The sequence below is a fragment of the Pelophylax lessonae genome, assembly GCF_965119305.1.
Source record: "Pelophylax lessonae genome assembly, chromosome: 2".
Taxonomy (NCBI): Eukaryota; Metazoa; Chordata; class Amphibia; order Anura; family Ranidae; genus Pelophylax; species Pelophylax lessonae.
The window spans coordinates 229,756,032-229,780,012 of record NC_138769.1 but is presented as its reverse complement, the minus strand read 5'-3'; the positions used below and the strand labels follow the sequence as shown (position 1 = coordinate 229,780,012).

At 46.5% G+C, this 23,981-nt stretch overlaps 1 protein-coding gene across 6 annotated transcripts in view; it reads left to right on the top strand.

The window, feature by feature from the left end:
- Positions 1-23,981, top strand: part of HIPK1 (homeodomain interacting protein kinase 1) — a 160,172-nt gene that overhangs the window by 59,872 nt on the left and 76,319 nt on the right. For all 6 annotated transcript variants that reach the window (XM_082244530.1, XM_082244529.1, XM_082244531.1 and 3 more), the window contains one exon: positions 20,808-20,931. In XM_082244530.1, the coding sequence (XP_082100656.1) occupies positions 20,808-20,931 (124 nt within the window). The remainder of the gene's footprint in view (positions 1-20,807; positions 20,932-23,981) is intronic.

Here is a 23,981-nt window from a genome sequence, read left to right as displayed (position 1 = left end):
GTCCAGGAAATCATTCGATCGGGCTTCCAGATCGAATTCCTTTCCCGGTCGGCGGACAGATTCTTTCCCTCCAATCTTCATCTGCTTCTGGGGCGTCTGCAGGACTTGCATCACGCGGTGCAGGACCTGCTTGCTCAGGGTGTGATTGTCCCCATAACTCATCCGGACAGGTTTCGGGGGTTTTTATGTTCGAATCTGTTCACTGTGCCCAGGAAGGAGGGCAAAGTGCGTCCCATTCTGGTCGCGCAAGCGCTGAACCGCTTCGGCGTGTTCGGAAGTTTTGAATGGAGTGTCTCCGTTCGGTTGTGGCCTCCTTGAGTCCAGGAGAATTCCTGGCTTCGGTAGATCTGAAAGATGCGTACCTGCACATCCCTATTTTCGAGGGTCATCAGCGGTACCTTCGGTTCGCTATCACAGAGGACCACTACCAGTTTGTGGCGTTACCTTTCGGTCTCGCTTCGGCACCCAGGGTGTTTACCAGGGTGTTGGCACCGGTCCTGGGCCTACTGCGATCTGTCCATCACGGTGCATATGCTCCAGGATTTCGGTTGGACCATCAACGTTCAGAACTCAGCGTTGTCTCCGTCGCTTCGCTTTCCCTATCTGGGAATGGTTCTGGACTCTGCTCAGGCAAGGGTGTTCTTGGCGGAGGACAAGCTCCGGACTTTGCGGGACGAACTCGGGTCCCTCAGGGACAATCCGTCCTCGTCACTCAGGACCTGCATGCAGGGCCTGGGGTTGATGGTATCGGCCTTCGAGGCGATTCCCTTGCCCAGTTCCACATGCGGGCTCTCCAGACGGAGATCCTGGCCAGGTGGGACAGATTTCCTCAGTCCTTGGATCTGGATGTCTCCCTGAGTCGCCAGACCAGATTGGCTCTTCTTTGGTGGATCCAGTCCCCGTCGGTGGCGGAAGGCAAGTCCTTCCGTCCGTTAGTGTGGACGGTGGTTACCACGGACGCCAGCCTGTTGGGCTGGGGTGGAGTCCTGGGCAACTTGTCTGCCCAGGGCACTTGGTCGGAGGAGGTGTCCTCCCTCCCGATAAATGTGCTGGAACTACGAGCGATAAAACTCTATCAGTGGTCGGAACGTCTCCAGGGTCTGCCTGTTCGCGTACAGACGGACAATGCTACAGCGGTGGCTTACTTCAACCACCAGGGGGGCACCAAGAGTGCTCGTGCGGCCCAGGAGGTGTCCAACATTCTGTCTTGGGCCGAGACTCATGTCCCGGCGATCTCGGCAGTTCACATTCCGGGTGTGGAAAATTGGCAGGCGACTATCTGAGCCGCCAGACCCTGGACCAGGGGGAATGGTCCCTTCACCCGGAGGTCTTTCAGATGCTGTGTGCGAGATGGGGATCCCCAGATGTGGATCTGTTTGCATCCCGGCTAAATCAAAAGGTGGAAAGATTCGTGGCAAGAAAGCGCGATCCGTTGGCGGACGCCTCGGATGCCTTGGGGGGGCCCCTTGGCATCAGTATCGTCTGATGTATGCCTTTCCTCCGATTTCAGTTACTATCCTGGTTCCTTCGCAGATTGGCCTCGGAACCGCACATGGTGATTCTGGTGGCACCGGACTGGCCACGCCGGTCCTGGTACGCCGACGTTGTTCACCTGGCAGTGGCACCTTCGTGGCGCCTGCCTCTGCGGGAAGATCTCCTGTCTCAGGGTCCGAGCTTCCATCCTGCTTTACAGTCAAGTCCGTGGGACTTGAACTTGGTTCTGTCCGCATTGCAGCGTGCTCCCTTTGAAAATATCAGGGAGATATCGTTGCCTCTGCTGTGGAAAAAGGTTGCCTTTCTGGTGGCGATCACTTTGGCTCGCAGGTTGTCGGAGCTGGCGGCGTTGTCTTGCTGCTCCCCTTACTTGATAATTCACAAGGATAAGGTGGTTTTGCCACCACCCCCCTCCTTCCTTCCCAAGGTGATCTCTGAATATCACCTTAATGAGGACATTGTCCTGCCTTCGCTTTGTACGAAGCCTAAACATCCAAAGGAGATTACTTTGCATTCCTTGGATGTTGTCAGGGCGATCAGGGTTTACCTGTCTACGGAGTCCTTTCGGAAGACGGATTCCCTCTTTGTCCTTCCTGAGGGACCTCGGAAGGGCACGGCTGCGTCCGCAGCGACTATTGCCAAATGGATCAGACAGACCATTGAGCAGGCTTACGCCTTGAAGGAACGGGTTCCGCCCCTCCCTGTTACGGAGCACTCTACCAGGTCTTTGAGTACTTCCTGGGCCTATTGGCATCGGGCTTCGGTGGCCCAGGTGTGCAAGGCGGCGACTTGGTCGTCGGTGCACACTTTTTTTCAAAGTTCTACAAAGTAGACGTTCTGGCATCAGCTGATGCTTCTTTTGGCCGCAAAGTTCTCAGTGCGGCTGTGCCATGATGGACCCTTGAATTTTTCTCTGGGTCCCTGGCTGTTGGCATTTGCTTTCCTGGGCTGTTGCTCCTGTTGAGCATTGTTTTTTTCTGTTGCCCAGTTGGTTCTTATGGTGCATGTAAGATTCCTTTCTCTGATGTGGGTACTGCGTTGCCTTTTCTACGGTTGCGTCTCCCACCCCTCATGTCTATACTGCTTTGGGACATCCCAATAGTGATGACTTAGAGGAGGCGGCGACTGTCGGAGGACGTAAGAGAAAACTGAATTTTTGTAAAATCTTACCTGTAAAATTCCTTTCTCTGAGTCCTCCGACAGTCGCCGCCCCCGCCCCTCTTTTTGGGTTCTTATTACCTACTGCTATGCTACCAAACTGAGTTTGGAGTGGTGATGCAGGGGGGGTATTGACCGGGTGAGACGGCCCCCATGGGTGTGTATATGCTAGTGCCTTTTGTCTTTTTTGACTAGGTCTGTGTGCCTAGCTATTCCTGCGGATAGGACAATACCCAATAGTGATGACTTAGAGGAGGCGGCGACTGTCGGACTCAGAGAAAGGAATTTTACAGGTAAGATTTTGCAAAAATTCCGTTTTTTTTCCCACAAACAGAGCTTTCTTTTGGTGGTATTTGATCACCTGTGCGATATTTTTTTTTTTTTTTTTTTTTGATCATGCGCTATAAACAAAAAAGAGCGTAAATTTTGCAAAAATAACTATTTTTCACTTTTTTTTATATGAAATTCCCCCCCCCAAAAAAATGTAAAAATCTAAATTTTTTAACATTTTCGGCCAATTTGTTTAATGCTACATATGTTTGGTAAAAAAAAATCGCAAAACGTATTTTGATTGGTTTGCGCAAAAGTTATCGCGTTTACTAACAAAGGGAAAGATTTTTGTCATTTTTGGTGTTTTTTTTTTTTTTTTTTTTTTAACGAGTAATGGCGGCGATCTGCATTTTTTTTTTTTTTTTGCGGGACTGCGACATTGCAGGTGGACAGATCGGACCCTTGACTGACATTTTTGACACTTTTGGGGTTACCAGTGACATTACTACAGTAATCAGTGCTATACATATGCAATGTTACTGTAAAAATTACACTGGCAGGGAAGGGGTTAACTGTATTGGAGAGGGAGGGGTTAAGTGTGTCCTAGGGGCGTGTTTCTAACTGTGATGGGACATGTCTCCTATTGTAAAAACAGATCAACGGTTCTACATAGAACCATCTGATCTCCATTTTTACACAGGGGAGAATGACAGGCGGCTTGTTTACATAAGACGCCCGCCTTTCTCCCGCTCTACCGACGATCGTAGTGTGACCGGCGGACATCGGGTCCGCCGGTCACACGCCTGGACTCCTCTGTGAACGAGGCGGGCGCGCCCGCTATTGGCTCAAAACCTGGTGACAGGCTAGCGACGTAGACCTACGTCACTCTGCCTGGCCGGGGCTGACTGCCGCAGTAAATATACCGTGCGCAGTCGGCAAGCGGTTAAGATCAAACCACCTGTGTGCATCAGTCCCCCCCCCCACCCAATACTTACCTGAGCCACATCTCAATCCAGCCACGTTGAAGGCTTGTCTCATTGGCTGAGACAGCAGCGCGGTTCCATTACCTCCCGCTGCTGTCAAAGTCAGTGAGCCGATGAGGGGGGGGGGGGGGGCAAGGCTGGGCTGCGGCCCAGTGTATGGATGGACATGGAGCTGTGATTTGGCTCAAGTGTCCCCATAGCAAGCTGCTTGTGGGGGCACTCAACAGTAGGGAGGGTCCAGGAGAGCTGAGAAGGCCCCCAGAGGAGGAGCTGGCTGCTCTGTGCAAAACCATTCGTCCACAGAGCAGGGAAGTATGACAGGATTATATATATGTATGTATGTGTGTGTGTGTGTATGTATATATATATATGTGTGTATGTGTGTGTGTGTGTGTATATGTATATATATATATATATATATATATATATATATATATATATATATATATATATATATATATATATATATATATATATATATATATATATATATATATATATATATATATATATATATATATATATATATATATATATATCTCTTTACAATTTAAGGGATTCATTTTTGATGAGGTTGGTTACTACACTGTTTTGTGATTTCTCTTGTTTCAGTTGAAAAGTTAGCTCCAAACTTAGTAATATATACTTTTTTTTTTTTTTATCCTGAGCATAAATAACAGCAATAGTTACATTTAGTTTTATGTGTCATATTTTCCATTACACATGCAGACTCCTTGTTTTCAGGTTTGCTGTTTTCTGCAGAATGATCTTAGGTGCTTAGGAAAGCTGCCAGCTTGTGTGACAGTGACATCTGTTTTGTTTAGGTTAACTGCTTACCACATAAACATTGTTTATCATTTCTTTACTTACCACAGCCATGTAACAAGAAACTGCCCTATGTGCTCAAACGCAGAGCAAACCTTGCGTTAAAATGAGAGGGCCTCATATGTGGATGCCCATACTTCCTGTTGACAAAACACTGCGTCGGGTAATTAAAAAAACACACACATTGAAAGTGCTTTAAAATTGTTCATTTTAGCCTCAGTTCACACTTATGCGATGCAGTTAACGCAATGAATCCTGTGTTTCTAGTATTTCAATTGCGTGGCGGTGTCATTGTTATCCTAATGACACCCTGAAAACAAACTGCAAAACTCAGTGTAATTGCCAGAAAACATCTGCACAATTTTTGCGACGAATACGATTTCAGCCATATAAACTGTGTGGCTGACTTGGCACCGCACAGACATTGAGTGTGATGTGCACAGGAATGCGGTGCGAGTCACATGCTATGTCTGCAGTCGCACCCGTGTGAACCTAGCCTTACTCCTGGGTTATGGTTTATTCTTGTCACTGGGCCTCAGGGATCTTGTGAAAGCTCAGGATCCCACTACTGTACAGAGCAGAGCATGAGATCATGGGATTTGAGCACACCGGAAGCCTGTGACTAATGCTTGGCCATACACTATACGAAATAACTCCTTTTTTGAATAACGAACAATTAGCCGTGAAGGCAACAATTTAAGCAAACAATTTTGCCATGCAACAACCAAATTTTGATCGAGAGGTCAAAGGACAAAAATTGGTTTTCAGTTTTTGTAACCTATGCCTAGTGCAAACAGTTTGGACGAGAAACAAATTAACCTTTTCAATTTATCCTTAGGCAGATTTTTTTTTTCAAACTTGTGTTTTTTTTTTTTTTGGGCTCAAATTTTACAACGGATTACAGATTTGTGGCAATTATTTTCAAACCATTTTTTTCTTCTAGTGTATGGGCACCATATGGCAGAGATAAGGCGAGCATTTTTTGATTATCTCCCAGATGAGGTGGGGGACAGTCGCATGGATAACAGTATAGTAAGCTGGCATTGCCACCGTAGAGCAGGAAGTGTTTCTGGTAGGATCATCAGGAGAAAATAAGGAAGGGGGGGGGGGAAGTATTCCTATCTATATCCTTGACTGAGCCCAATTTCAATCCACCATCATGCTTGAGCGTGCGCTTGTCCAGAGCAGGCGAGTAGAACTTGTCAATTTCTGACACTTTTACCCTCTTCCTGCCCAGGCCAATTTCAGCTTTCAGCGCTGTCATTCTTTGAACGACAATTGAGCATTCATGCAGCCCCCAGAATTTTTTATTTTTTTTCATAAATCGCTTTCTTTTAGTGGTATTTAACGTGATTTTAAAGTGATTGTAAAGCTTTAACTTTTTTTTTTTTTTCTTTTGAAGTTAACATGTTATACATACATTGTGCAGTGGTTTTGCAGAGTGGCCCAGATCTCCTCTTTTCGGGTCCCCCTCCAGCGCTCCTGGCTCCTCCCACCTGTTGTGTGCCCCCCACAGCAACCAGCTTGCTTTGGGGGCAGGGGAGCTGCTGCTGTGTCCATTCACACAAGGAGTCGGGGGTTTGACCGCACCCCATCCATCTCCTGATTGGCTCACTGGCTGTGATGGGCTATTGGCAACAGTGGGAGCCAATCAGTAGTGCTAGTCCCTGGAGAGGCAAGACTCTCATGGACATTGCTGGATCAAGTGGGGGGGCTCAGGTAAGTATTTGAGGGGGCTGCTGCTGCACACAGGTTTTTTACCTTCGTGCAAAGAATGCATGAAGGTAAAAAAACCTTGTGCCTTCATAATCACTATAATCACCACTGGGTTTTTTTTCTTTTGATAAACGACAAATTAAAAATTCTTCTAAAATTTTGCAAATCTTTATTTATAAATTTAGGTCAATGTATTCGGCTACATTTCTTTGGTGAAAATAATCGTGTATTTCTCTTGCGTCCTCCCGACAGTCGCCGCCCACTCATACAGTCTTCACCAATGGGTATTGACTTCCTCTCCACAGGAGTAGCTAGGCATAAGACTTGTTAAAAATAAAAGCATTTAGCATATACACACCCATGGGGGCTGTCCCACTGGTCAATACCCCCCTGCAGTAGCCATCCCAACTCAGTTTGTCTTCTGCCTAGCGTTAGGAGTAGATAGGCTTCCCTGTGTTGGGGCTACAGTCTCAGCCTTCTAATCTTTTCTTATGATTTTTTTTTTTTTTTTGCAAGAATGCCAGTTTTTTCTTTGCTTTACTAGCTGTTTCTTTTGTCAGCTTTAGTTTAGTCGGATCTTCGGATGAAGATGGATTTGCGGAGCTGGGAATCGGACTGGCGCCCTGTCTCTCCAGGGCAGAGGGTCAGAGGGATCCCCAGCCCGCCATCGAACATTCAGCTATGTGTTCGCCCTGGCACTAAGAACGACCCATCCCTGTTCGCAGCAGTAATGCAGCCTGTGAGGTGGCTACCTCACGGGACACATTTGCGGTTCAGTGCTGCAGTGTCCTGCGTTTTGGCTGACGGCATTCCCTGTCATCTGAGGACAGAGGCTTTCCGTTTCATAGAGGCACCCCACGCCATCCGGTACAGGTAAGTACTTTCTGTGTGGGGCCTCTGTCTGGGGTGGCAGTCCTGTGTGCGGTGTCTCCCCTCATGTCTGTGCGTTTGTGGGGCTTCCTGATGCGATCCCTGCGGGGGTCTTTTTTATTGCACTGCTGGTGCTGTGTGGGTTTGAGGGCCCCTCTCCTGTGTCACTTCGGTGTTTTGGAGGTGCAGACTATGTGTGCGGCGGCCGCTGCGGGTAAAAACCGCGCTGTCCGCCATTTTGGGTGTGGGCAGCATGTCTGGCTTCACTGTGGGCTTTTTTTAATAGCTTGCTATGTAGTGGTTTTAGCGCCATCCGGCGCCATCTTGTGTGTGGCATAACGATCGTTCCAAGCACGTCGGCGGCCGTCTTGCCGAAGCCTCCCTTTACTTTCTATGGGCAGCCATTTTCCCTTGGCCTTGCAGCATATAGTTCAGCCTCTGGTGACCTCACTTCCTTTTCCTCTGGAGCAGCGATCGGTGTGGTAACACTCTGTGGGGCTCTGCAGACTGTATTTTCAATATTTACTGTTTTATCCCTTCTGGCTCAGTTTTTTTCCCTTTTGGGTGTTTGTGTACACAGTCTATATAGCGGTGGGCTGCGCGGTCCGCAGCGCTCTTAAAGGGCCAGTACCTTTCACATTGTGTTTGTTCTGCAATGGAATCTCAGGACAGCAAATTCTCCCCAGCCTTGGTGGGGGACCCCAGTTCTACCTAATTTGGCCGCTGTGGTGGCGACTTTAGTGTCCAAAATGGAGGTGCTGATGGCTGAACGGGCTGCTAGAAAAAGGCCTAGGATACTTTTCTCTTCGGATTCAGATGGTGATGTGGCTGCTGTGGCTGGCGTGCCCTTTTCAGGGTCTCGCTCGTCCCTGGACCCACTGGGGTCTGAGGCGGAGGGGGTAGAGGATTCTCCCCTGGGGTCGCCTGAAGAACGCGCAGCTATGGATGCGTTGATTTCTTCTGTAAAAGAAACCCTACATTTGGAGGATGAGCCCAATCCTCCGGGCATTGTGTCCTCTTTTGGTACACATAGGACCCGCAAGTCGGCGCAGGTTTTCCCCTGCCCCGCTGAGTTTCATCTCACAGTGAATGAACAATGGCGCAGTTTGAAACGCCCCTTCGCGGTGCCAAAACGGTTTCAACTGCTCTACCCCTTTGCGCCTTCTACGGATTCGCGCTGGTGTGTGGCTCCCCAGGTGGATCACATTGTGGCCGTGTTGAACAAGGCTACTTTAGTTACCGCTGAGGATACCCCGGTGTTCCGGGATCCTACGGACAGGAGGTTGGAGTCTCTTGCCCGCCATGCCTACATGGTGGCGGGTTCCATGCTCAAACCTATTTTCGCTTCTGTCATGGTGGCTCAGGCGGTGGCGGATTGGACTAAGGTGCTTAGACACACACTAGTGTCTGAGTCCGCCCCACCTGCTACGCTGTACATGGTGGACCAAATTCATCAAGGGGTCATGTATTTGTGCGATGCGGCCTTGAATGAGGCCCCTTTGGCTGCGCGCCTGTCTAGTGTCGCGGTACTTAACCGTCGACTGATCTGGCTGAAGAGCTGGTCGGCTGACCAGACGTCACGGAAAACGGTGGCTGATCTTCCCTATGCAGGGTCTCGCCTTTTTGGCGAGGCTTTAGATACTTTGGTGAAAGGGGTCACTGGGGGCAAAAGCACTCTGCTGCCCCAGAATCCGAAGAACAAGCCTTTTCACGGCAAGTGGGGCCTCGCCTTTAGACCCAATCAGGGGTCCTTTCGTGCCTTCAAGACACAAAACAAGGGCAAGCCCTTCAAGGGCCAAGGTGGCCAGAAAAAGCCCTGGGCGGGCAAGCAGAAGTCCGGCCATGCCGGTGCGGCGGCTCAATCCGCCTCTGCCTGAAGGGACGCCCTCACCCTTTTCAGGGGTGGGGTGACGTTTGCACGGTTTCCTCCAACCTTGGCTGCTCCGAATTCTGGACAGGTGGGTTCAGGAAATCATTCGATCAGGATACAAGATCGAATTCCTTTTGTGGCCGGCGGACAGATTCTTTCCCTCAAATCATTTGACCCCGGGGCGCCTACAGGACCTGCATCAAGCGGTGCAGGATCTCCTTGCCCAGGGGGTGATTGTCCTGGTGTGTCTCATCGGGAAAGGTTTCGGGGGTTTTACTCGAATCTGTTCACTGTGCCCAGAAAGGAGGGCAAGGTACGTCCGATCCTGGACTTGAAAGCTCTGAACCGCTTTGTGCGAGTTCGAAAGTTCCGCATGGAATCCCTCCGCTCGGTGGTGGCCTCCCTGAGTCCAGGGGAATTCCTGGCCTCTATCGACCTAAAGGATGCGTACCTGCACATCCACATTTTCGAGGGTCATCAGAGGTACCTCCGATTCACCATAGTGGAGGGCCACTATCAGTTCGTAGTGTTACCTTTCGGTCTCGCTTCGGCTCCAAGGGTCTTTACCAAACTGCTGCCGCCTGTTCTGGGCCTGTAGAGGGCACAGGGCATTGCGGTCTTGGGATATCTGGACGATCTCCTGTTAAGATTGAGTGCCAGTCAGAGCCTGTTGCGCGATCTGTCCACTACGGTACAGACGCTCCGGGAGTTCGGTTGGACCATCAACGTTCAGAAGCCGACTTTGTCTCCTTCGGTTTGTCTTCCCTATTTGGGAATGGTTCTGGACTCTGCTCAAGCGAAGGTATTTCTGCCGGAAGACAAGCTCCGGACCCTTCAGAACGAGATCCGGTCCCTCAGGGACAACGAATCCTCGTCACTCAGGACCTGTATGCGGTGCCTGGGGTTGATGGTGTCAGCCTTCGAGGCAATACCATTTGCTCAGTTTCACACACGGTCTCTCCAAGCGGAGATCCTGGCCAGGTGGGAAAAACTACCTCAGTCCTTGGATCTGAGTGTCTCGTTGAGTCGCCGGACCAGAATGGATCTTCTGTGGTGGCTTCAGTCCCCGGCGGTGTCGAAGGAAAATCCTTCCGTCCATTGCTGTGGACAGTGATTACCACGGATGCCAGCCTGTTGGGCTGGGGTGGAGTCCTGGGCAACCTGTCTCGCATTCAGTACGCATTCAATCCTACAATGCCACGGCCGTGGCTTGCATCAATCGCCAAGGGGGCACAAAGTGTCCTTGCGTCCCAGGAAGTGGCAGACATTCTACGTTGGACGGAGAACCATGTTCCAACTCTATTTGCGGTCCTTATTCCGGGAGTGGAAAATTGGCAGGCAGATTACCTCAGCCACCAGGCCTCGGATGCAGGGGAGTGGTCCTGCATCTGGATGTGTTTCAGCAGTTTTGCCTTCGCTGGGGCACTCTGGACGTGGATCTGATGGCATCTCTAATCAACAGTAAGGTACAGAGGTTTGTGGCCCGCTCTCGGGTCCCTCTGGCAGACGTGCTGTAGGCCCCCTGTGGCCAGTACCGGCTGTATGCCTTTCCTCCTCTCCAAGTTGCTGCCAAGACTTCGCAGGATAGAGGCGGAAGGGATTCCGGTCATTCTTGTGGCTTCGAACTTGCGTTGTCGCACTTGGTACGCTGACCTGGTCAGGCTTGTCGCAGACGCCCCGTGGAGACTTCCTCTTGGAAGGATCTACTCAGGCCTATCTTCCATCCTTCTTTACAGTCGCTGGCTTTGACAGCTTGGCTGTTGAAACCCAGGTGCTGAAGGACAGGGGTTTGTCTGCTTCGGTGATTCCCACTCTGCTAAAAGTGAGGAGAGCGACTTCCAGAAAGATTTCATCGTACGTGGAAGTCATACATTGTGTGGTGTGAGTCCCTTGGGACCCACACTCGCTCCTATTCAGTGTCTCGGATCTTGGCTTTCCTACAATGGGGAGTTGATAAAACGTTGGCCTTGAGTACTATCAAGGGTCGCGTCTCGGCCCTGGCTATTTTCTTCCAGAGGCCATTGGCCGCCCATTTCCCTGGTGCGTAGCTTCATCCAGGGGGTGTGACACTTGCGTACCTCCGGTGCGTCCTCCGCTACCACCATGGGACCTTAATTTGCTGCGGTTGGTGCTCCAAAGGCCTCCTTTGAGAATAATCGGGAGGTTCCCCTGCTTACCTCATCTCAGAAGGTGGCTTTCTTGGTGGCTATCACTTCTGTGCGCAGGGTGTCGGAGCTGGCGGCGCTGTCATGTCCTCCCTATCTGGTGGTTCACAAGGGCAAGGTGGTACTTCGGCTGGATCCGTCTTTCCCTGTCAAGGCGCCCTCTACTCAGGCGCTTAGTGCTTCCTGGGCTTTTCGCCATCAGGCGTCTGTGCTTCAGGTGTGCAAGGCGGCGACCTGGTCAACCGTTCACACACCTTTACCAAATTTTATAAGGTGGATGTGATGACATCTGCGGATGCCTCCTTTGACCAAGGTTTTGCAGGCTGCAGTTTAGTGGGCCCCTTGGCTTCCTTGAGGGTGTTTTTCTGTTTTCAGGTGGACCTCATCTGGTTGTTCTGATGAGTCCTGTGTTGCCTGGTAGGCTATGTTGGTCTTGGGGATTTTTTTTCCTTTTTGTTTTGCTGTTCCCACCCCTCATTTGGGTACTGCTTTGGGACGTCCCTACTGCTATGTCTCAAATGACTGCGTCCCTCAATGAACGATCGAGAACTGGATTTTTGACTTAACCGTAAAATCCTTTTCTCGTAGGTTCGTTGACAGACGCAATACCCGCCCCTCTAATTTTTTGGGTGGGTTGGTGTACTTTTCTCTGACACTGTTTTGATACAAAACTGACATCCTATGCAGGAAGAGAGGGTATACCCCCAGGGACTGCCTATCAGCGTAGCCAGAAACTTTCTGCCTAGTGTCCTACTCCTGTAGGGGGCCGTATTACCCTACTGATATGCATCAGAGGACTGCGTCCGTCAATGAACCTAAGAGAAAAGGATTTTACGGTAAGTCATAAGCGTCATATCTTCATTTGATGGATGGGTAATGCTGCGCTTCCTAGGAGTAGGACACTAGGCGGAAAAGGGTTAACAAAGTTAAGAGTTTAACTATGCCTATGGGCAGTCCCAGCTGGTATACTCCCACTTCCTGCTCTAGGAAGATTTTTTTTTTTTTTTTTTCCTGCTTAGTCAGGAGTAAGGACCTACCTCTCCCTGCTGGATCTCTGGTCCTGACATTTTTTCTTTTTTTCTTCTTAAACTGAATTTTTTTTACTTTTTGTTATATTCGTTCCTGTGAAAACTACAGTGAACTGTCGGACTGTGCGATGCACTGGATATCCTAGATCCTTAGTCACTCCAGTCCAGCCAGTGAGTGCGTGCAGGCCTCAGCTCCGCGCTAGGTCTGCCGCAACATGATCCCGATGGAGGGATGGGCTTGCGAGTGGGACACCTTGCACGGACGAACACAACCTGGTCGGAGCCGCAGCGTTCCTCGGGCTCGCAGCACCCCTTGTTCCAAGATGAGAAGGTGACCTGCATTGAGTGAATCCAGCCGAGTATCCAATGGTATGGTGAGTAACCCCCTTTCTCCCTTGGGAAGTTAGGGGTTAGTGTGGGTCCTACTGGGTTCGATGGTCTCAGGGATGCTCTGCCTTTCCCCATATTTTTCCTATCCTCACAAGGGCCCCCCCTTAATCCATGTTGGTATATACCAGTATTTCAACTAACCTTGTCTCCTTAACCATTTATGTTCAGATTTGTGACCGGTTTCTTTGGCACTCACTGTGGTTTTGTGCAAATTACTCTTCTATTATACTGATGTAATAGTTACAGTGCCTTGAAAAAGTATTCATTACCCCTTGAAATTCTCCACATTTTTTGTCATGTTACAACCAAAAACGTAAATGTGTTTTATTGGGATTTTATGTGATCAAGCAACACAAAGTGGAACATAATTGTGAAGTGGAAGGAAATTATATATATATATATATATATATATATATATATATATATATATATATATATATATATATATATATATATATATATATATATATATATATATATATATATTTACAAATATCCGAAAAGTGTGGTGCGCATTTGTATTCAGCCCCCTTAACTGATACCCCTGATACCCCTAAAAACAATCTAGTGGAACCAATTGCCTTCAGAAGTCACCTGATTTGTGAACACCTGTGTAATTTAATCTCAATATAAATAGAGCTGTTCTGTGAAGCCCTCAGAGGTTTGTTAAAGAACCTTAGTGAGCAAACAGCATCATGAAGGCCAAGGACCACACCTGAGCTGTCAAGGGTAAAGTTGTGGAGAAGTTTAAAGCTGGGTTATAAACAATATCCCAAGCTTTGAACATCTCACAAAGCACTGTTCAATCCTTCCGAAAATGGAAAGAGTATGGCAAACCTACCAAGACATGGCCATCCACCTAAACTGACACTGGAGAAGGAGAGCATTAAACCGAAAAGCAGAGTCCCATGGTAAATCTTGAGCTGTAGAGATCCACAGTTTAGGTAGGAGAATCTGTCCACAGGATAACTATTGTGCACTCCACAAATCTGGAAATTTATGGAAATGTGGCAAGAAAGCCATAAGAAGTCCCATTTGAAGTTTGTGGGAAGCCATGTGGTGGACACAGCAAACGTGGAAGAAGGTGCTCTGGTCAGATGAGACCAAAATTGCATTTTCTTTCATCCATTGATGGACACGGCTCCTGAGAATCTTGACCAGTGGTTATACTGCCCCCTACAGGATTAGGACACTAGGCAGTAAAAATGTCTCAATTTCCCCTATGAGCAGTCCCAGAAGGTACACTGCCCCCCCCCCCCCCTGCTGGAAGTACAAATTTTTTTTCAAACCGATTTATGGTCCCGCAGAGGTCAAGGTGTGTCCAAATCTGGATCTCAAGGCCCTGAACTGCTTTGTGCGAGTACAGAAGCTCAGAAGGGAGTCTATTCACATGGTGGTGGCATCCCTGCATCAGGGGGATTTCCTTGCCTCTATCAAAATCAAGGACGCTTACTTGCACATCTTAATAGGTCTGTCACCAGTGCTTCCTCCGCTTTGCCGTGGGAGTGCAGCACTATCAGTTTGTGGCGTTACCCTTTGTTCTTGCCTGGGGGGTTTAATACAAATGCATGCTACACTTTTTAAATATTGTTTTGAAAACAATTTATCATTTTCCTTTCACTTCATAATTATGTGCCACTTTGTGTTGGCCTATTACAACTAAATACAAAATTTATTTTGAGATTTTATGTAACATGACGATGTAGAAAATCTTAAAGGGTATGAATATTTTTTTCTAGGCTCTGTATCCAATAATCATGCAGTATGTTAGAATTGCCTTAAAGGGCTTGTGAAGTCAAAAGTGTTTTTAATCTTAATGCATTCTGAGCATTAAGATAAAATAAAATGTGTGCAGCAGCCCACCTAATACTTACCTAAGCCCCCTCTTGACACAGTAGCTACGCAATTGGCTCCCACTGTTGTCACTCACTCAACCAACCAGAGGAGGCGGGGCTAAACGGCAGCTCCGTGTCTGAATGTATACACAAAGCTGCGGTTCCGGTGCCCCCATAGCAAGCTGCTTGCTGTGGGGCACTCAACAGGAGGGAGGAGCCGGGAGAGCCACCTAAGAGGAGTATCCGGGCTGCTTTGTGCAAAAGCACTGCACAGAGGTCATTAGACTTTACAATCACTTTAACTTCACTCCTTGAAGAAAAGCTCGTCTGCACATTGCTATATGAGAATAGGTTCAGAATTTTATTTTAGAAACTGTATTTTAAGTCAAGGGGAAAAACTCTGTCAGCTGTCCTGGCTAAAGTTGATTATGTGCTGTTGCAGCCCAGTGGCTAAATATGCTTGGATAGAGTTATGGTTTTGACGCACAAACACAGAAGTATGAGCGTTCTTGGCGACTGATTAATCAATATGCTGCTGCAGGTGTGAAAACTTGAGCATGATAAAACATCCTATTTATATGGCTTTGGTTAGTTTATGCCATGCAAAAAAGGAAAGCAATTTTTTTTTTTTATCACTACATCTTTTCTTTTGTATTTGATTTTGAGGTCCACATTTGTCTTAATATACACCATGGACATCACTTGTTCTATTAACTTTAACAGACTAGGTTACTATTTAACTCTTGTAAAATCCTAATTTTAACCAATGTTGACTTCTCTGGGGCTAGGAAAGAGGTTTCCTTTTTTTACCTGGTGTCATAGGTCTGATGCACATCCCCCCCCCTCCCCCAGTTTATAGTCTTCTACCTTGAGGAAAACCACCCACATTGTCTAAGAAAGTTTAAGTAATACAGTTGCTGTAGCAACTCGGTTTCCATGTTTTACCGAAGTTAATGTGTTTACTGTTGATTTATGGTGCTGGCAAATGCATACTGGAACAGATGGCTGCTGTTATTTTACCTGCTATGCATTTCTTGTTTTCTTAGTAAGTTGACCCACATATGTATAACTTTCTATTTTGGATATTTCTAGTTTTGAGAAACTCTTGTGAACCCTTACAAATCATTTGTATTTCTAAAATTGGAAGTATGGTTTTGTTTTGAGATGGGTCATAATATTGCAGTTTTAAATTTGTGTCTTTGGGGGGGGGGGGGAAAGAAACTTTGTGGGAAAGTTTCTTTAACCTTTGAGAAAAAAAATTAATATAAAACCTTTTGCCCCCCACTTTAAGTGCCAAAATCATAGCGGATCAAACTGCACCAGCGCTGACATCTGAACACCAAGCCCATGTAAACTTTTATTTATTTTTTTTTAGTTTGGAATAGTAAGGAAAAAATTTTTTTTTTTTCATGTTTGTCACCATCCACAGCTTTTAGAAACTCATACTCCCTTCCTGTCCTGACAAAGGTAGGTTTCACTAGATAAAAAGTTGGGGAAAATCTGCATCAGGGCGCAGACAAATAAAAGTCCATAGTATACAGTAAGGGGGGGGGGGGAGAATTTAACCCCCTATGGATTTTGTTCAATTACCTACTGACAAAGATGTCTATAATTTTATTCGTAGGTTTATTTTAACAGTGAAACAGAATAACAAATATCCAGAAAAAATGCATTTAAAAAGTTAGAAATTGATTTTTATTTTAATGTCTGAAATAAGGATTTCATCCCGTATCGGCTACATTTCTGGCTCCCAGGTGTCTATACAGGTAACGAGCTGAAATTAGGAGCACTCTAAAAGGGAGTGCTCCTAATCTTTGCTTGTTACCTGCATAAGAGACCTGTCCACAGAATCAATCAATCCAATTCAATCTCTCCACCATGGCCAAGACCATAGAGCTGTCCAAGGATGTCTGGGACGAGATTGTAGACCTACACAAGGCTGGAATGGGCTGCAAGACAATCGCCAAGCACACAAGACTGTCAGGCTCCCTCTGGTCTGGTGCTCCATGCAAGATCCCACCTCGTGGAGCTTCAATGAGTCAGAACGGTGGGGAAGCATCCCAGAACTACACGGGAGAATCTTGTCCATGATCTCAAGGCAGCTGGGACCATAGTCACCAGGAAAACCATTAGTAACGCACGATGCTGTGAAGGACTAATATCCTGCAGCGCCCCGCAAGGTCCCCGTGCTCAAGAAAGCACATGTACAGGCCCATCTGAAGTTTGCAAGAACACCATCCCCACAGTCAAAACATGGAGGTGGAAACCTTCTACTTAGGGGTGTTTTTCTGTTAAGAGGACGGGATAACTTCACAGCATCAATGGGACGATGGATGGGCCCATGTACCATCAAATCTCCCTCAGCCAGGGCATTGAAAATGGGTCGTGATGGTTAGTCTAGCATGAGTGACCCAAAACACATGGCCCAGGCAACAAAGGAGTGGCTCAAGAAAAAGCACATTTAGGTCCTGGAGTGGCCTAGCCAGTTTTCAGACCTTAATCTCATGGAAAATGTGGAGGGAGCTGAAGGTTCGAGTTGCCAAACGTCGGCCTCAAAACCTTATTGACTTGGAGAGAATTTGCAAAGACAAGTGGGACAAAATACCTCCTGAGATGTGTGCAAACCTCGTGGCCAACTACAAGAAACGTCAGTACTTTGCTACCGAGGTCAAAGTCATAATTTGCGAATGGTTCAAATATGTATTTCACTAATTAAAATCCAAATCAATTTTAACTTTTTTTGAAATGCGTTTTCCTAGATATTTTTGTTTGGTCTCACTGTTAAAAAACAAAAAAAATTTAAAAAAAAAATCTACCATTAAATTATAGACTGATAGCATTTCTGTGTCAGTGGGCAAATGTACAAAATCAGGGGATCAAATACTTTTTCCCTCACTGTATACAGCAATAAATTTTTTTTTCTTTGTCTGATAAGTCTTATTCCTGGGTAGCAAGTGGATCAACTATTGATTGACTTGTGCACAACCAGCCTGTGGGGTTTTTGCCAAAAGATCAGTGCCGCTGGGTAAAGCTGTCAACACTGTGTTCTGCTGCAGGGAAGGCTCCGCGCAACCAGAACACAATAATGCTGTGAAAGGTGTCCCCCCCCCCCCCCCCCCCCAAACGACTGATGGGGCAGTCGAACAACTTTTGAGAATTGCATAATATATGGCCTGTCTTAGACCTGGTTTTCACCTATGCCGTTTGCTTTTGATTTCTGCAGTGCTTTTGTTTATGGCAGAAAATAGCTCATAACCCCGTTTTTTTCCTACAGGGCGGGCGGTCCTCTCCCACATAAGTGGTCCCAGCAGTGGATTTGCAGCGGGATTACTTTTATGGGCGGCGGGAGAGGTGCCCCCCCCCCCGCCTCTTCCCGGTAGTTTTCTCCGCTTACCGGAGCCGTCGGTAGCAGGGAAAATGATCCGGTCTGTCCATGTCCTGTCCCAGACAGGAAGTGTAAATGTGAGATCTGAGGTCTTTGAGCCCCAGATGTCACATTAACAGGACCTGTCATTTCTTTACAAGAGATTTTTACATTCCTTGAAATAAGAATAAGTGATCAAAACTTTTTTTTTTTTTTTAAACGCAGAGTGTAAAAATAAAAGGTAAAATAAGAAAAAATATAAAGCGCCCCGCATACGCAACTTGTGCCCACAGGTAAAGTGTTCAAACCACACACGTGAGATATTGCTGCGATTAAGAGCGAGAGCAAGAATTCTAGCCCTAGACCTCCTCTTACTCTAAACTGGTAACCTGAAGAAATTTTTAAAGCGTCGCCTATGGAGATTTTTAAGGAACGAGGTTGGTCGCCATTCCACAAGCGTACGCAATTTTGAAGCATGACATGTTGGGCATCTCGGCGCAACATCATTCTCATTATAGAAAAATTGGGCTAACTTTTACTGTTTTTTAATTTAAAAAAGTGTATTTTCTCTGACAGATGCAGCTCCATTTTCTTCTTGACAATCAGGGTATGCTGCCCCCTACAGGTTTAGGACACTAGGCAGGAAAAATCTTTCACGCCTAGGGGGCAGTCCATGCAGGCATACAACCACTCTCTGCTATAGGATTCAGTTTGCTTCTGCCTAGTTTAGAAGTAGGACCTTGTTCCCGGCTGGGACTTCGGTCTTAGCGTTTCTTTTTTATTTTACAGGGAACCTTTGTTAAAAAATAAAACATTTTAGGTACTACGACTGTGTGTATGAACTAATACGACGGGCGAGTGGCCGCTAATATCTATAACTAAGTGAGCCCTTCACTTCCCTGTCAGGCGGTTATGTCCGCTTACAGGGAAGTGAAGGGCTCCCTTAGTTATAGCTATTAGCGGCTACTCGCCCGCCCGGTGTGCTGGTTTATAAACAGTCATAGTAGTGACATCACTGAGAGGTGGGCCGCCGGCCAGAAGCGGGATTTTTGAAAGGAAGGACACAGGAGCAGAGTTTGCCTGCCTGTGACATGGAGGTGCCGTAGTGCAGGAAGGACCAAGCATGTAAATCCCACCACAAGTAAGCAGATTGCCATCATCATGGAGGCCGCTGATGCGAGGTTCGATACCAATGGTATTTGTATTATGCAGCATGAAGGGGTTAATGTATTGCCACTGCTGGTCACTGATGCATTTGTGACTGACCAGTGGCAGTTAATTAACCCCTTTGTGCTGCATTAGGGCAACCAGTGTCAATACATTAATCCCCTCATGCTGCATAATACAAATACCATTGGCAATTAAATTAACCACTTGCCAACCCGTCAGATATACTGCGACAGGGTGGCAGCTACAGGTGTACATCGCTTCCTGTTTCTGGCGTATGCCCCTGTTCTACCTATTTTAAAATAATTTGGGGGAAAACAGTAATTTTTGGTTTTCGGCCAAGGGCATACTGAATTTTTGGTTTCGGCCCAGAATGTTCATTTCGGTGCAGCCCTAGTTCAGAGTGCTGTATCCAAGCATATTAATGGAAAGTGGAGTGGAAAGAAAGTGTAGTAGGATAAGATGCACTAGCATCAGAGATAACCACAGGCTTGGGAGGATTGTGAAGCAAAGGCCATTCAAGAATTTGGGGGAGATTCACAAGTAGTGGACTACAGCTGGTGTCCGTTCAAGACACACACACGACATGGGCAACAACTGTGGCATTCCTTGTGTCAAGCCACTCCTGAACCAGAGATGTCAGAAGCGTTTTACCTTGGCTAATCTGCTGGTGTTGGTCCACTGTGTTTTATCAAGTCCAAGTCAGCACAGCCCTTTACCAGTAAATTCTAGGGCACTTCATACTTCCCTCTGCTGACTAGTGCTAGCTTTATGGCGATGCGGTTTTCATTTTCCAGTGGGACTTGACACCTGCCCACACTGCCAAAAGTATAACCTGGTTCAATGATCATAGCATCACTGTGCTTGATTGACCAGCAAACTCACCTGACCTTAAAGCAACCTGGGCTTCCATAACACCTTTGCCGTGCCACAGGCTGATCGCCCCCATGCCACATTGCATTGATGCAGGAATTCATGCAAAAGGAGCCCCAACAAAGTGTTGAGTGCATACTATACTGTACATGGACATACTTTTCAGTAAGCCAACATATATTTGTATTAAACTTTTTTATTTTTCTTTCAATGTTATGTAATCTATTTTTCGGAGTTAACTGAATTGTGAGTTTTCACCAGCTGTAAGCCTTAATCAAAATGAAAAGAAATGCTTGAAATGTATCACTCTGTGTAATCTTTATAGTTTTTTTTTTTTTTTTTCCCCCTTTTTTAAATTGATTTACTGAAATTAACTTTTTGATAGTCTAATGTTTTGAGATGCACCTGTATGTAGAGACGAGCCTCTTTTTTTGGGGGGGTTTAAGTAAAACCCTACACCCCAACAATAAATCCTTATTTGAGATATGAAACGTGCTTTTGGGCCTGTTGCACTGATCTTGCCAAACCATTAACCGGTTTAAGATTGTAGTTTTGAGAGCATGTGCCCTGCACTGTAAGCTATGCTTTAATTACTTATGAGCAGTCTAGCTTGGTACAATCCTCACAAATGATGTTAAGTGAAGGTTCTTCCTTTTTATTATATATGTTGAGTACTATGACTATTCTGTGTAATCAAGTTAAAAAAAAATCTTGCCCTGCAATGAGTGATTGGTCTTTAATTTAAAATTATTTTTTTATTCTTTAAACTTCATTGATTAAATATTTGCTTTCTTGACAGAGCACCTGAAATTATTCTTGGTTTGCCGTTTTGTGAAGCAATAGACATGTGGTCCTTGGGTTGTGTCATAGCAGAATTGTTCCTTGGATGGCCTCTCTACCCTGGTGCATCAGAGTATGATCAGGTATGCTCTCATATTGTATTTATTAATTTTTAAAATTTGAATGGTAAATATGAATCTTCTTCGGTAGGTTTGTCATATAGAACTTCAAAAAATGTCCATATACATGGGGCCCGTTCAGAGCATTGCAAGAGTTAGCGACGCATTGTAGCTCACTAGCGTGAATAACACATATCCATAACACACATGGCTTAAACACACCACAACTGATCCCACCAGAGTGAAACAGCGCTAGGTTTTAGTTTACTTTTACAATTAATAAAATATGCATGAAAATTACAGAAAAAGATTTACTAAAGTATACAGAGAAAAAAAGATAGAGATATATATAGATATAGATATAGATATAGATAGATATATATATATAGATATATATATAGATATATATATTCACACATACAGCACCTATTGGAAGAATCAGATAAGGGAATAGAACTGTGGAGGATTGCATACTGTATTGCGAAATAAAGTGGCGCACAGATTAGAGCTTTCCAGCTGCCAGCTTTATCTTTATATTGCATTTTATCATGAACTTGAGGAGTTGCAGTGTTATTTGGGCCAGCCTGCCTTCACGGCAATAGCCTTGTAATAAGTCTACTTTAAAAATGGTGATCTAAGGTGTCCACATTTGATAGTCTGCCAATGCGGTTGCATCATATTCTTAATGCACAAATGTGTGATTGCCCCATTTCTCACTATGCATTGTAAATGAGGCTTGAACTTTTCCACCCTCACCAGGTGAAAGAGTCACAGCTAAGCCCCTTACAACCATTTGCTCTACTGAAGGCTAGTGCACAGCATTTACTCCACACTTATTCTTCCCTTGTATTGCAGCAGCAACCAGCCTCTGTGTCCCCTTCCAATAATAGCTTTGTATCAGGCACGCAAAAAGCGGCTTACTTGACAAAAGCTGAATTTTCTCCACCTAATATCACTTTCTTGCACAGGTTGATGACCTTAATGCAGCATTCTCCACAAAGTCATTTAGTCCGGCTACAAGATCTATTTTTGCTCTTGTCCCCTGGCAAGGTTCTTTCCTTCCAACATACGCAGGTTCTGACTTCGGAACGTTTTTAGGGTTTTTACTGAAACCTGATTTTTTTTTCCCCAGGAAGGAAGGCAAGGTGTGTCCAATCCTGGACCCCAAGGCACTGAACTGCTTTGTGCGGGTGCAGAAGTCAGAATGGAGTCAGTTTGCACGGTGGTGGCATCCCTGTGTCAGGGGTATTTTCTTGCCTCTTATCGACATCAAGGATGCTCACCTTCACATTCTCGTACTTGCTGGTCACCAGCGCTTCCTCCGCTTTACCGCTGGAGAGGAGCATTATCAGTTTGTCATTACCCTTTGATCTCGCCTCTGCTCCTCGGGTCTTCACAAAAGGGTTTGCCCCGTTTGCTAGCTTTGTTACGCCAAAGGGGGATCCCAGTACTGGGCTACTTGGACGATTTCCTTCTACGAGCAGAGTCCCCCCCTACTGCTCTGGTGGAAAACCTGGAGATGATGACCAAACAAACTCTGCGAGGGTTCGGCTGGATTCAGAATTTTAAGAAGTCTGCTCTGGTTCCATCTACAAAACCTGCACCATCTGGATCTCACACTGTACTTGCCCTTAGCCAGAGTGCTCCTTCCTCTGGACAAACTCCAGAATTTGCAGGCTGCAATTCATCTCCTGCTGCCCAGCAGATGGTCATCCCTCCGGACTTGCATGCAGGTGCTGGGCCTGATGGGGTCTGCCTTCGAGGTGGATCCGTTTGCACAGTTCCCTATGAGGTCCCTGCAAAGGGAGATTCTGGCCAAATGGGACAAGACTCTGCAGTCTCTGGGCAACCAGATCTGACTGAGTCAGAGAACGAAGAAGTCCCTGATATGGTGGCTTCGTTCTCCAGCGCTTCCTCTAGGCAAATCCTTCCTCCCTTTGTATTGGACAGTGGTCACCGCGGATGCCAGCCTTTCCAGCTGGGGAGGCGTCCTTGGCAAGCATTCTGCACAGGGAATCTGGACGCTGGAAGGGTCCAAATGTCTTTAACTCTAAGCGATCAGACTGTCTGGATAATTGGACGGATCATCTTAAGAGATGCCCAGTGCGCATTCAATCGCCCATGGCTTATGTAAATCACCAGGGTGGGCACAAGAAGTGTCCTGGCGGCTCTGGAGGTAGCCAGCATTCTTAGGTGGGCAAAACAGTTGGTTCCAGGCCTCTCCGCTGTACACATTCCCAGGTTGCCTGCTTCCTCCAGATGGACCACAAAACCCAAATTTAAATGGTTGTCAGCTCAACCTCACAATTCAAAAAGAAAATATACATTTGTACTCAGCATAAATTAACTGTATATAACTATATATGCCACAAAAATTCACTGTACAAATGAAACAGGGCTACATATGGTCATCGATGGTATAAAGATGACATATGTAGCCCTGTCGCATTTGTACAGTGAATTTTTTGGCATATATACAGTTAATTTATGCTGGGTACGAATGTATATTTTCTTCCTTTTGAATTGTGACGAGGTTGAGCTGACATCCATTTAAATTTGGGTTTTGTGGTGTATTGCATTGTGGAGAGGCTCCCTGCTTATTGGTCTACAACAGGGATATGCAAATTGTGGCCCTCCAGCTGTTGCCAAACTATTCCCATCATGCCTCTGGGTGTCATGCTTGTGCCCTCAGTCTTGCTATGCCTCATGGGATTTGTAGTTCTGCAACAGCTGGAGGGCCACAGTTTGCATATCCCTGGTCTACATGGACTTCAAGATTTCGTTTTTATAGTAGTTTCCTCCAGATGGATCAGACAGATGGTGATTCAAGCCTAGTCCCACAAGGATCAGGTTCCTCCGTTCCCTGTCAAGGTTCACTCTACTTGGGCGCTTAGTGCCTCCTAGGGCCTTCCCTCAGGCGTCAGTGACGCAGGTTTGCAAGGTGGCCACCTGGTCGTCGGTATACACTTTCACAAAGTTTTATAAAGTAGATGTGTTGGAATCTGCAGATGCTTCTTTTGGCCGCAAGGTTTTGCAGGCTGCTGTTTAGTGGTCCTGATCTTGGAGGGTGTATT